At 44.5% G+C, this 12,817-nt stretch overlaps 1 protein-coding gene across 3 annotated transcripts in view; it reads right to left on the reverse strand.

Moving 5' to 3' along the window:
* Positions 1–12,817, reverse strand: part of ODAD2 (outer dynein arm docking complex subunit 2) — a 199,788-nt gene that overhangs the window by 168,614 nt on the left and 18,357 nt on the right. For all 3 annotated transcript variants that reach the window (XM_073334342.2, XM_073334346.2, XM_073334345.2), the window contains exon 7: positions 12,372–12,488. In XM_073334342.2, the coding sequence (XP_073190443.2) occupies positions 12,372–12,488 (117 nt within the window). The remainder of the gene's footprint in view (positions 1–12,371; positions 12,489–12,817) is intronic.

Consider the following 12,817-nt stretch of genomic DNA (forward strand, 5'->3'; position numbering starts at 1 on the left):
CTGGCAAAGGTTCTTGATTATATCTGAGTGCATGGAAGTGCAGCTTGGGCAGGAAAGCCCTGGCTTGCATGGAGTCCAAGAGAGCTCCTATGAATTCTATTCTCTGCGTCGGAGCTAGTGTGGATTTGGGCATGTTCAATATGAGACCCAGCCTGAGGAAGGTGGCCTGAGCCACAAACATATGCTCCTCTGCCTGTGCTTGCGATATGGACTTGATTTCCAGGTATGGGAAAACTTGCATCTGACATTAGTGGAGGAAGGCTGCCAGGACCGCCATACATTTCATGAATCATAGAATATCAGGGTTGGAAGGGACCTCAGGAGGTCATCTAGTCCAACCCCCTGCTCAAAGCAGGACCAATCCCCAATTAAATCATCCCAGCCAAGGCTTTGTCAAGCCTAACCTTAAAAACTTCTAAGGAAGGAGATTCTACCACCTCCCTAGGTAACGCATTCCAGTGTTTCACCACCCTCCTAGTGAAAAAGTTTTTCCTAATATCCAACCTAAACCTCCCCCACTCCAACTTGAGACCATTACTCCTTGTCCTGTCCTCTTCTACCATTGAGAACAGTCTAGAGCCATCCTCTCTGGAACCACCTCTCAGGTAGTTGAAAGCAGCTATCAAATCCCCCCTCATTCTTCTCTTCTGCAGACTAAACAATCCCAGTTCTCTCAGCCTCTCCTCATAAGTCATATGTTTCAGACCCCTAATAATTTTTGTTGCCCTTTGCTGGACTCTCTCCAATTTATCCACATCCTTCTTGTAGTGTGGGGCCCAAAACTCAACACAGTACTCCAGATGAGGCCTCACCAATGTCGAATAGAGGGGAACGATCACGTCCCTCGATCTGCTGGCAATGCCCCTACTTATACATCCCAAAATGCCATTGGCCTTCTTGGCAACAAGGGCACACTGCTGACTCATATCCAGCTTCTCGTCCACTGTCACCCCTAGGTCCTTTTCCGCAGAACTGCTGCCGAGCCATTCGGTCCCTAGTCTGTAGCTGTGCATCGGGTTCTTCTGTCCTAAGTGCAGGACCCTGCACTTATCCTTATTGAACCTCATCAGATTTCTTTTGGCCCAATCCTCCAATTTGTCTAGGTCCCTCTGTATCCTATCCCTGCCCTCCAGCATATCTACCACTCCTCCCAGTTTAGTATCATCCGCAAATTTGCTGAGAGTGCAATCCACACCATCCTCCAGATCATTTATGAAGATATTGAACAAAACCAGCCCCAGGACCAACCCCTGGGGCACTCCACTTGACACCGGCTGCCAACTAGACATGGAGCCATTGATCACTACCCGTTGAGCCCAACAATCTAGCCAACTTTCTACCCACCTTATAATGCATTTATTCAGCCCATACTTCTTTAACTTGCTGACAAGAATACTGTGGGAGACGGTGTCAAAAGCTTTGCTAAAGTCAAGAAACAATACATCCACTGCTTTCCCTTCATCCACAGAACCAGTAATCTCATCATAGAAGGTGATTAGATTAGTCAGGCATGACCTTCCCTTGGTGAATCCATGCTGACTGTTCCTGATCACTTTCCTCTCATGTAAGTGTTTCAGGATTGATTCGTTGAGGACCTACTCCATGATTTTTCTGGGGACTGAGGTGAGGCTGACTGGCCTGTAGTTCCGAGGATCCTCCTTTTTCCCTTTTTTAAAGATTGGCACTACATTAGCCTTTTTCCAGTCATCTGGGACTTCCCCCGTTCGCCACGAGTTTTCAAAGATAAATACCTGGGGGGCGCCGAAAACCCAAATGGGAGCACCCTGAACTGGTAACTCTGGCCAGTGATCACAAAGTGAAGAAATCGTCTATGGGCCAGGATAATGGAGATATGAAAGTACGCATCTTTCAAGTCGAGGGTGATGTACCAGTCCCCCGGATCCAGGGAAGGAATGATGGAGGCCAGGGAGAGCATGCGAAACTTCACTTTCTTTATGAATGTGTTGAGGTCTTGCAGATCCAAGATAGGCCAGAGCCCACCCTTGGCCTTGGGGATGAGGAAATAGTGGGAGTAGAACCCCTTGCCCTGAATGTCTGAGGAACCTCCTCTATTGCCTCTAGAATGAGGAGCAATTGCACCTCCTGCAGAAGGGAGTTGTTCGTGAGAAGGGTTCCTGAAGAGGGACGGGGAAGGGGGGTGGGAGGGAACAGAATTGGATACAATATCCCACCTCAACCGTGCTCAGAACCCAGCCATCTGATGTGATCTGGGACCAAGCATGGTAGAAGTGGGACAGTCGATTCACAAAGAAGGGGTAAGGATCTGAGCTCGGTACTGGTGCTCCATCCTTGAGCACATCTTCAAAAGTTTGGCATTGGGCCAGGGGGCTGTTTTGAAGAACCCTGGCCTTGGTCTGGGCAGGACTGTGACGGGCACCTCCAACTATTCCTGCCCCATCTCCTGGACGAGTCTCACCTCGGGGGCCCTGAACAGAAGTGGGATGGGGGCTGAGGCTTGAATGACTTTCTTTGGGGTGCAGAAGTGTGGATCACTAAAGACTTTAGAGTCACCCATGAGTCTTTAAGACTGTGCAAGCGAGATTCAGTATTTTGGGCAAACAAGCCTGCACAGTCGAAGGGCAGGTCCTGGATAGTGTTCTGGACCTCTGGTGGTATACCCGACACCTGTAGCCACGTGCTGCATCTCATTGTAATGGAGGTGGTCATAGTCCAAGCCGCCACGTCTGCCGCATCTAATGCAGTCTGGAGGGAGGTTCTTGAGACCACCCTGCCCTCCTCTAGAATTGCATTAAACTCCTTGTGTGATTCAGCTGGGAGCAACTCCTGAAACTTTGCTAATGCACTCCAGGAATCGAAAGCATAGTGACTGAGTACCACTTGCTGGTTGGCAACATGAAGCTGGAATCTCCCAGTTGAGTCGACCTTCTGGCCAAAAAGGTCCAGCTTCTTAGTGTCCCATGACTTTGGAGCAGGATCCAGCTGCCCCTGCTGCTCCTTATGACTTTCCGAGTCAACCACGAGAGTCCCTGGTTGGGAGTGGGTGAAAAGGTGTTCATACCCTTTCTGCAGCACAAAATATCGTCTCTCCACCCCTTTTGTGGTGGATGGTATTGAGGCTGGGGTTTGCCAGAGCACCCTCATAGTGTGCTGGATAGTTCTTATCAAGGGCAACGCCACCTTAGATGGACCCTCCGGGGCAAGGACATCCACCATTGGGTCCAACTTCTCTGTGACCTCCTCCACCTGAAGGTTTAGGTTTAGGGCCACCCTCCTAAGGAGGTCCTGGTGTCCCATGGTGTTCATTGCTGGTAGAGTGGTGGTGGTGCCTGCCACTGCCTTGTCCAGTGAGGAGGAGACCTATGGGACCGGGTCTTCCTGACCTTCCGGCTCCCTAGAGACTCAGTTGGGTGCATCAGTCCCCCCACCCTCAACTGGAAGTGGTCCAGTACCACTGGCGGCGCGGGCTCGGATGCTGCACTGGAGTGTGAAGGCCCAGAATCCTTGTCCCGTGTGGGGTCCTCTGGAGCCCTGGCGGTGTAGCATGACACCAATGTCACTGAGGGGGAAGCACGGGGTGCGGATGCCTTCAATGAGGACCTGGAGCCCTGACTCTGAGTCTGATGATAGGCCCAAGGAGTCCAAAAAGGCCACTGTACTGGGTCCTGCCACTGGGGTGGCCAGGATACTGCCGGTGCTGACGAGTCCACGACTCTATGGTGCCGGCACCGGTGCCGGGATTGTGAGTGGTACCAGCTGTGTTGGGAGACAGAAGACTCAACCTCCAAGTCGAAAGACTACTCTGAGCCCGACCATGGGGGGCAGAGCCCAATGGTGCCAGGGAGCGGCTGAGGTGATGGGGAGCGGCGCTGAAACGTGATGGGCTTGCCCCGATGGTGAACAGGGGGCGGTGCCACCATCGGTGTCATGAAGAGTGCCGGAGATGGTGCCACATAAATGCTGTCATATGCCGTAGATGGTGCCATCGTCGGTGCCGCTGATGGTGCCTGAACTTGGGCCGACATCTGAACTTGGGCCGGGGACTGTGCCATCATGGCAATAAGGTCCCGCGCTGCCTTGTGGTATGCAGCGTGGAGGGGAGATTGAGATCTTCCTCCAATTCCCCCCGAGTTTGGGAATCCACCGGCACTGGACTCAAGGGACCTCCGGTTGGGGCCGGAGTCAACAGTGCCGGGTCTTGAAGGCCAGCCTGTGGGTGTCCCGCCGCGGGACACACCCCGCTGGAATTCCCTTGGGGCTTCTTGACGGGGGAACGACCCCTGTCCGCCTTCTTTTTCTTATGCAGCACTGGGGACTGTGAGCGGTGCTGCCTGCTAGAGCTGGCTTTACAAGCCAGGGATTGGTGCTGATGCTTCTTGGAGGAGTCCTTTCTTGGTGCCGGGGCGTCCCACACTGAGGCTGGGGCACTGTGCACTGATGATGCCAGTGCTGTTTCCGGTACTGGCTGAGGGCGGAGGGCCAACACCATCAGAAGGAGCTTTAAATGATAGTCCCACTCTCTTTTAGTCCTGGGTCTAAAACTCCTGCAAACTGAGCATTTGTTTGTCTGATGACCTTCTCCTAGGCACTTAAGACAAGCAGTGTGCAGATCGCCTCTGGGCATAGGTTTCATACACCTCTCACAAACCTTAAACCCCTGCAACCGAGGCATGCCACGGTCCCTGGGGAAAATTGGGGGGGCAGATGGGGGGCAAAGTAAGCTTAAATAACTAACTACTGTAACTACAACTCAATTAAACTATTTACAAATAAGAAAAAGTGGAACCACTGGGTAGCCACCTGCAAATGCAAGAGACTGAGCTGCTTCAACGACTGTCACTGGCGGTAAGGAGGAACTGAGCAGGTGGCAGGTCAGCAGGGACCTATATACACAGCCATGAAGGCGCCATTCCAGGGGGCTCCACAGCCAACCCGACAGGTACCACTAGGGGAAAAACCTTCCGACGATCGTGCACGCAGCGCGCACCCCCCCCATCCCCCCCATTGGAATACACATAAGCAATCACTTGAAGAAGAACTATCGTTTCCTCTAAAGAACCATTTATTTTATCTCAGAGAAACAATCATAACAACTGAGCTGCAACTTAATTACATTTAGACAGAGTGAGAAATGTAGCGGCTGTCCAGAGACACCAACATCTTTAGAGCTTTTTTGTTAGTTGTTGCTACCTAGCAATTTGCTATGAGGAAGGGAATACCCATTTATTCCAGATCGGCAGAAATAATAGTACATTTAATATTTTATACACAAAATTTATAATGAATTCAAAAACTGTATATTTTCAAAAATATACATCTCTGGGGAATTTTTGCCATACTAACAGGAACACTTACTGTATTTTTAAATTCTATATTAACTCTACCTTCAAGAGTTCTAAAGCAGAGGCAGTTCGCTTACTTGCCACTAAAACGAAGAACACTACACCTCGACAATACCAACCTTTATTACATTATAATGTTCTAAATATTGAATCTACTAACCTAGATCTCCCATGGGGTAATAAAATATTTTGCTGCTGCCACTAAGCTGATATACTTTATATTCTTCAGTATAATAGTAACTCTATACCAGTAGGGAATACAGAGTTAGAAGTGATTTATCTGACAAAATTGAAGAAATCAATATTTACATTTGTTAAGTAGCTACATTTACTACCATAGCAAAAAATGATTAAACTAAGAAAAGCAAGTGTGTTATCTAACAAACAGTAACTTCAAATATGTGCCATTTTCAGTGGGGGATAATTTATAAAAATCTAGCATTTTCTATCTTTGGTGATCAAGTGAAGGCAAACCTTTTTAAAACCTTTACTGCAGTAATCATGTCTAAAAATGTTCGTACATCACAATACTTATGAACTGTGAATTCACATTTATATATAGTTCTGAAGAATTATTTTTGTCTAAGCAAGGATGTAGAATGAATTTTAAAGCAATGTATTATTAAAACAGTGTATTATTTTTAGACAGAACAAAATATTAAAGGTTAATTCCAAAATTGTCAAAACCAGCCACTGGTTTTATGTGCCCGACTTGAAATACCTTAGGTCTGACTTTCAAAAATGCGCTACTTCAGTTAAAGTAAACCTGAGCTCAGCACCTCTGAAAATCAGGCCCAAGGTGTCTCAAAAGTTGGACACACAAAAATGAAGTACTCAAAAGCAGTGTCTACTCTTGAAAATTTGGCTCCTAATTATTTGCTCATTTCACCAAATAAAATGGAGTCCCATAAACATGAGAATGAACTCTAAGAATTTTCTTCCAGCTAATTACATTTTTATGATAAATAATTTAGCTCTTCCATGTAGGGGAAATATATACTGTATTGTTGCCTTGTGAGCCACCATTCAGGGTATTGCAGGTTGTTTCTGTTAGGAGGAGAAAATGATGGTTGTTGGGTTTTTTTGTGAAAGCCTATTCATTTACAAAGAATGTACACAAAGTCCTGTTTCCCGGAACACAGTAGGAATCAAACAGGAGACAGTTTCCTTGCTCAATATTCCAAGCCTTTTTTCCAGCCAGCACTTGATCTGTCTCTCTTTGATTTTTCTCAAAGTGACACTATAAGTGCGCTTCTCTAGCTGTCCTTGGCTTTCTGCTCCTTCTCTGCCCAGCAAAAAAATACCAAGCCCTTTGCATTCAGCCTCAAATAAACCTCTCCACCCACATAGCTCAGCCAGTGGCGCTGGAACACTTCATAGTGAGGGTGCTGAAGGACCAGCTAAGGAAACTGTAAAGCAGTGGTCCCCAAACTCATGCCCCCCTTATCCCTGTCCATGCCCCCCACCCTCCAGAGTCTTGGCTTTGGGAGTGGGGGAAACACAGACAGGGGTAAGGGGGCCGGGGCCACAGCTGGTGGCAGGTGTGGGACTGGCAGCCAGGACCCTTGGCACGGGCCAGGAGCAGAGCCTCAGGCATGGGGCTGGCAGCCGGGACCCTAGGCACAGGTCGGGGATGCTGCAACACCCCCCCACACCCTTAGTTCCCGTGTTTATGAACTCAGCTCCTGATCAGCCTTGCATGTGGCCTTCATTTTGGGTGGTGGCTCCTATTGTTTCAGTTACCTTATTCCAAAAGGAGCTTAACTGCTTCTGACATTTATCCCAAATGAAGGGCAGCTGTTATACCCACCAGCTTCAACTAGGTACCATGCAACTCTCTTGTATAACAGCTTTAAAAGGTCAATGAAAGGAATCCCAGACCCTGCTTAACAATGCTCAGTAATGGACTGTGCTCTCCAAGTCAATTACAAATTAGTGCTGATGAGTTCTGAAAGGAGTCCTGTTGAGCTTTTGAAAGGATGGCAGTTGTGGCCCAGGGCCTTGAGGAAGGTACAGTATTCCTCATCTTGGCATGCAAACATGAAGACTCAGATCCTTGACCCATACCCTGAGTGTGAAGTATCAACAACAGAAGAGGGTGAGATTTTAGGCTGAAAGAAGTTCTCTTCTTCCTGTTTCTCCTAAAGAACATTAGCAGGAGACTGTTCGGAGGAAGTTCTCTCCTCCGAACAAAGCAAACTTGTTCCAGACCTCACATACTGTACATTCTGTTTCTGTATTGATAAATACCATGTATTTCTTTCTAACCACTTAAAATCACAGTTACAAAAAAGAAAAGTTACTCACTGCAGCAAGAATATTTTTCCTTCTAACAACTCTCCCCCAGCATATGCAATATGCTTTTTAAGTTTTTTAGTGCTTGTGAAATATGCCAGATTGACTGTACAGGAAATTGTAGCCATTAACCAAAGAACAGATTCAGCAAAGGCAGTAGCAATGCAAGCTTCTCTATGTTATTCCATAAATGATTTCAACCATGAGATGGAGAAACTGTTATTAGGAGTTTCAGAGTAGCAGCCGTGTAAGTCTGTATCCGTAAAAAGAAAATGAGTACTTGTGGCACCTTAGAGACTAACAAATTTCTTATGCTCTAATAAGTACTCCTTTTGTTATTAGGAGTGTGTAGATCAGTCTCTATATCAGTTCAAATCCTAGCTCTCTGCTGAGAAAAGCTAGGAAAGAATGATACTTATGGTACAGGGTTTTCTCATATGGAGCCATATCTCAATAAGCTAAACATAGTTGACAGTTATTTACTAAACACCATAAAATGTGTTTTATGCTATGCAAAATGTAAAGGAAGTATGTTGCCTCTTCAAGATGCCAGGTTCTGGTTAGAATTTAAATGGCAAGATAAACCAAAGCGCTTTAGGAAGTTATAGAATAGAATATCAGGGTTGCAAGGGACCTCAGGAAGTCATCTTCTTGTCCAGCCCCCTGCTCAAAGAAGGACCAATCCCCAATTTTTGCCCCAGATCCCTAAATGGCCCTCTCAAGGATTGAGCTCACAACCGTGGGGTTTAGCAGGCCAATGCTCAAACCGCTAAGCTATTCCTCTCCCCCATATACTAGTGCTTCAGTAGGTGGCATTCTTCCCAAACAGTCAGTACTTAAAACCAGTGCTCCAGTATGGTGTGAGGGGGCCACTCTGCTGGTGGAGGAACCATCTTTCAAATGAAATGTAAAACTAAGGTCCTGAACCTTTGTGGATATTAAGGCTATAAGTACACTGCAAACCACTTGAGGCAGCTTACATGTGTCAATGGAAGGACTCTGGCAGGGGGAAGGTAGCGGGGAGCAGCCAGAGCCTTTCCACACTGCCTCCCCCTTGCCAGAACGTTTCCCCACTGCTGGGGTCTTTCACTGTGACAAGGAAAGGCTCTGGCAGCTCTCTATGGCAGGAAAAGGCTCTAGTGCAGGCAGGTGCCAGAGTTTTTCCCCACTGCCAGAGTTATTCTCCACTGCTGGAGCATTTCCATGTGGCAAGAAAAGACTCCAGCAACAGGGAGGCAGTGAGACACTATACTGCTAAAAATAGCAGTATAGGTGGGGTGGCACTACTTGGGCAAGTAGAGAGCCCTGTAGGGTATATACCCAGGTACATACTCACAGGGTTCAGGAGTGTCTTTACTCTCTTCACCTAAGCAGTGTCTCACACTGCTGTTTAGACCCATGCCAGGGGGCCATGTAGGGTATGTTACTCTACATGTTGCCAAAAGGAATGTAGATGTACAATGTAGACGTATCCTATGGCACGTTTTACAAGGAGGAGGCTATTAGCCTTGGTATATTGGATAAATTTCAATTTAAATAATGACAGGTTTCAGAGTAACAGCCGTGTTAGTCTGTATTCGCAAAAAGAAAAGGAGTACTTGTGGCACCTTAGAGACTAACCAATTTATTTGAGCATGAGCTTTCGTGAGCTACAGCTCACTTCATCGGATGCATACCGTGGAAACTGCAGCAGACTTTATATATACACAGAGAATATGAAACAATACCTCCTCCCACCCCACTGTCCTGCTGGTAATAGCTTATCTAAAGTGATCATCAGGTGGGCCATTTCCAGCACAAATCCAGGTTTTCTCACCCTCCACCCCCCCACACAAACATTCTTCCTACCTAACTTCTTCTATAGATTCAGTTGGATATAATATTCTTCTTTACTTCCGATTGTAATTTGTTGGATAAAGTGCTTTGGGATTCTTTTGGCTGAGAGGTACTACATAAACCTAAGAGGATATTTTAAAAAGCCTAAATTCCAATAATGGTGGAGGCCTTCTGACAAGTTTCAACCTGTAATTAATTTTATTGCCAAGTTATAAACCATTGAAAATCTGTAAAGAGATGTCTGTAAATAGGAATGATGAAACAACTTTAACTGTATTGGCACTACTGGATGCTATTGTAATAGATAAAATGTGACATTTCTTACTCTAGCTAATGTTGCAGTCCAAACAGAAGCCAAAGACACACTTAAATCTTAGAGCTGCTGTAGCATGGTAGCAACACATGCTATATGAGCTGAAAGCATATTTCTCAACTCTGACATTTATATCAAAGACAACTCTTGCAACAAATGGGGGATATCTTTATATTTGTCATAATGGATGAAGTTATAAATGTAAATGGTTTGATTATAGAAAATCTTATCAAAGAAAGTTGAGCTTTTATGTTAAAATACATTTTCCTGTTTTAAAAATTCTACAGCTGCATAAAGAACAATACCAGGCTGATGAGGGGTTATCAAAGCTTTTTATGCAAAATTAGAAACTGAGCTCATATACTCCAAATTACAACAAAATTATTTCTTGAAATACTCAGATACGTTATTTATCTTTAGAAACACAACTTTAGAAAAAGAAATTGTTGATGATACCAAAGTATGAATTATTAATTAAATTTAAATGGTATGTATTATAAGGCTGTGTTTTTATATTACATACTAATGGTCTGGTGAGTTGTACTGTAAATACCATTCCAATTTTTCTCATCTTGTGGTTTCCATTGTCCCTAGAAATCTATTATATAAATCTGATTGTGTTTTTATTCATTTACCCATTTTCATTATTCATTTTCTCTTTAGGCTGGATCTTGCACTTACAGTAATAAAAACTATAAATTGTATGTTATAACACTGTATCATACCACAGCTATTCCGGGAGGAGGCTTATAGCTGCAGATGACTGATAAAACTGGTAGCTTAATCCATAAAATTGTAGCAATTACTGTTCGATAATGATACTTGACAGAATTTTCTCTAGATAAGTTTTATCAAAATAAACATATATTTGGAAGAAAAAACAAATAAAAACTTGACAATTCAACTTTTAAAAATATTTTAAGTAGTTAGAAATATTAGAAAGGTGTCACTGAAAAATAAGGTAGTACAAATACAGTAATCACAAAAAGAAAAGGAGTACTTGTGGCACCTTAGAGACTAACAAATTTATTTGAGCATAAGCTTTCGTGAGCTACAACTCACTTCATTGGATGCATTCAGTGGAAAATACAGTGGGGAGATTTATATACACAGAGAACGTGAAACAATGGGTGTTATCATACACGCTGTAAGGAGAGTGATCACTTAAGATGAGCTAATACCAGCAGGAGAGCGGGGGGGGGGACGGGGGACGACACACCAAGAACGTCTTGTCAACTGCTGGAAATGGCCCACCTTGATTATCACTACAAAAGGTTTTCTTCCCCCCCTCCCTGCTCTCCTGCTGGTATTATCTCATCTTAAGTGATCACTCTCCTTACAGCGTGTAATGATAACACCCATTGTTTCACGTTCTCTGTGTATATAAATCTCCCCACTGTATTTTCCACTGAATGCATCCGATGAAGTGAGCTGTAGCTCACGAAAGCTTATGCTCAAATAAATTTGTTAGTCTCTAAGGTGTCACAAGTACTCCTTTTCTTTTTGCGAATACAGACTTACACGGCTGCTACTCGGAAACCAGTAATCACAAAGATATTTTTTACACTTACTAGCTCATGGATGAGTGAGGATAAAAATAGTCTCCCATTGTCATGATTTGATGTTATAGCATATGAATATATTTACTATAGGGTATTACATAAATACAAAAGAGATTAAGGCATTGCAAGTTCTTCGAAATTCTACATCTAATCACGGATATACATTGTAGCTACAACAGAAAACATGAAATATGCAGCAGATTTTTACTAACTTTCTTTAGAAACATTGCTGCAGAAATCTAGCAACTTTGCAAGTCCATTATATAGCAATTTTGTGTTTTAGACCAAGTTGATCAGAACCCATGTAATTCTTACAAATGCAGTTATTTGTAACAGTGACTCAAAGGACATGCCCCCTGCTGGCCAAGCAAGGCCCTGCATGCACACCGCCCTCAGCTTGCTCTACTAGTGTTCAGAAATAAACCACTTGCCTCCAGAGTCTTTAAACAATACTCCCCTTCTCCTAGGGTTCAGTTTATTTAGTTCATACAGCTTCCTTTAGGTTCACGAGTCTTAACAGCCCTGTTTCTTGGAGATAGGGGGTTTTAGTCAAGCTACTCTGTCCTTGGCACAGAAGGTCCACTGCTCCCCTTTTTGAGCTGTGCTCATTACCTCAGGCCAGCTGTGGCTTTCAACCAGCTTCTCATTCAGTTGGCCCCTTTCTCCAAATAGTCCCCAGATTCAGAGGATTCAGCTAATAACCTTCTCCTGTGGTGTCTCTCTGAATATAGACAACCCTCTACTTCCAGCTTATTCCCAATTAATTGGAAGAAAGGAGAGACTTGCCCCACACACTCTGCAAGACTTTTGGTCCCAGCCCCTTAAACAAACAGTAACTGACTTTCTCCAAATCATTACATATTCTGGGGACTTCCTCTCCACCAATACCTCATTTCCTAGATCTTTTGCATACATCAAAGCCTCCCAAAATCTTAAAGGGCCATGCCACGTAACCGGGATGAGCTCACTGCTAGGCACCACTACCGATATGGGAGCAGACTATATCACAGTACAGTATGTAAAATAATATCAGAATATACATACCTGTTTAGCCATATTCTCTACAAATTTTGGTGATCTTTCCCTTAATAATGTTACAAGATCTTTATATATGTCACTTTTTCTCTCATAGTCAATATCATCTTTCTCCTTTTCTCTACCCTTAAAAAAGAACACAATTTTAAATTATTATTATTCTCTTTCATTATAGATTTCCATCTGTAAGGTAAATACTGTTAAGAAACATAGGTCCCAAGCTTGCAATGATCTTTACACAACTGACCACTGTGCCAGCACAGAGCCCCAGTGAATGCCAATGGGGATTAGCAGGGGCCCCAGGGTCCACTCAGATGGAGCTCATTGCAGGATCAGCATCTTAGACCCAGTCCTGCAAGTAGTTACTACTGCATGTGGTGCTTTGTGAGTAGTCCCATGGAAAGGGACTTAGGAACCATGGGGAGAAACCAAATAAACATAAGCCTCTAGTATGA

Source organism: Lepidochelys kempii, chromosome 2 (assembly GCF_965140285.1).
Source record: "Lepidochelys kempii isolate rLepKem1 chromosome 2, rLepKem1.hap1, whole genome shotgun sequence".
NCBI classification, from domain to species: Eukaryota; Metazoa; Chordata; order Testudines; family Cheloniidae; genus Lepidochelys; species Lepidochelys kempii.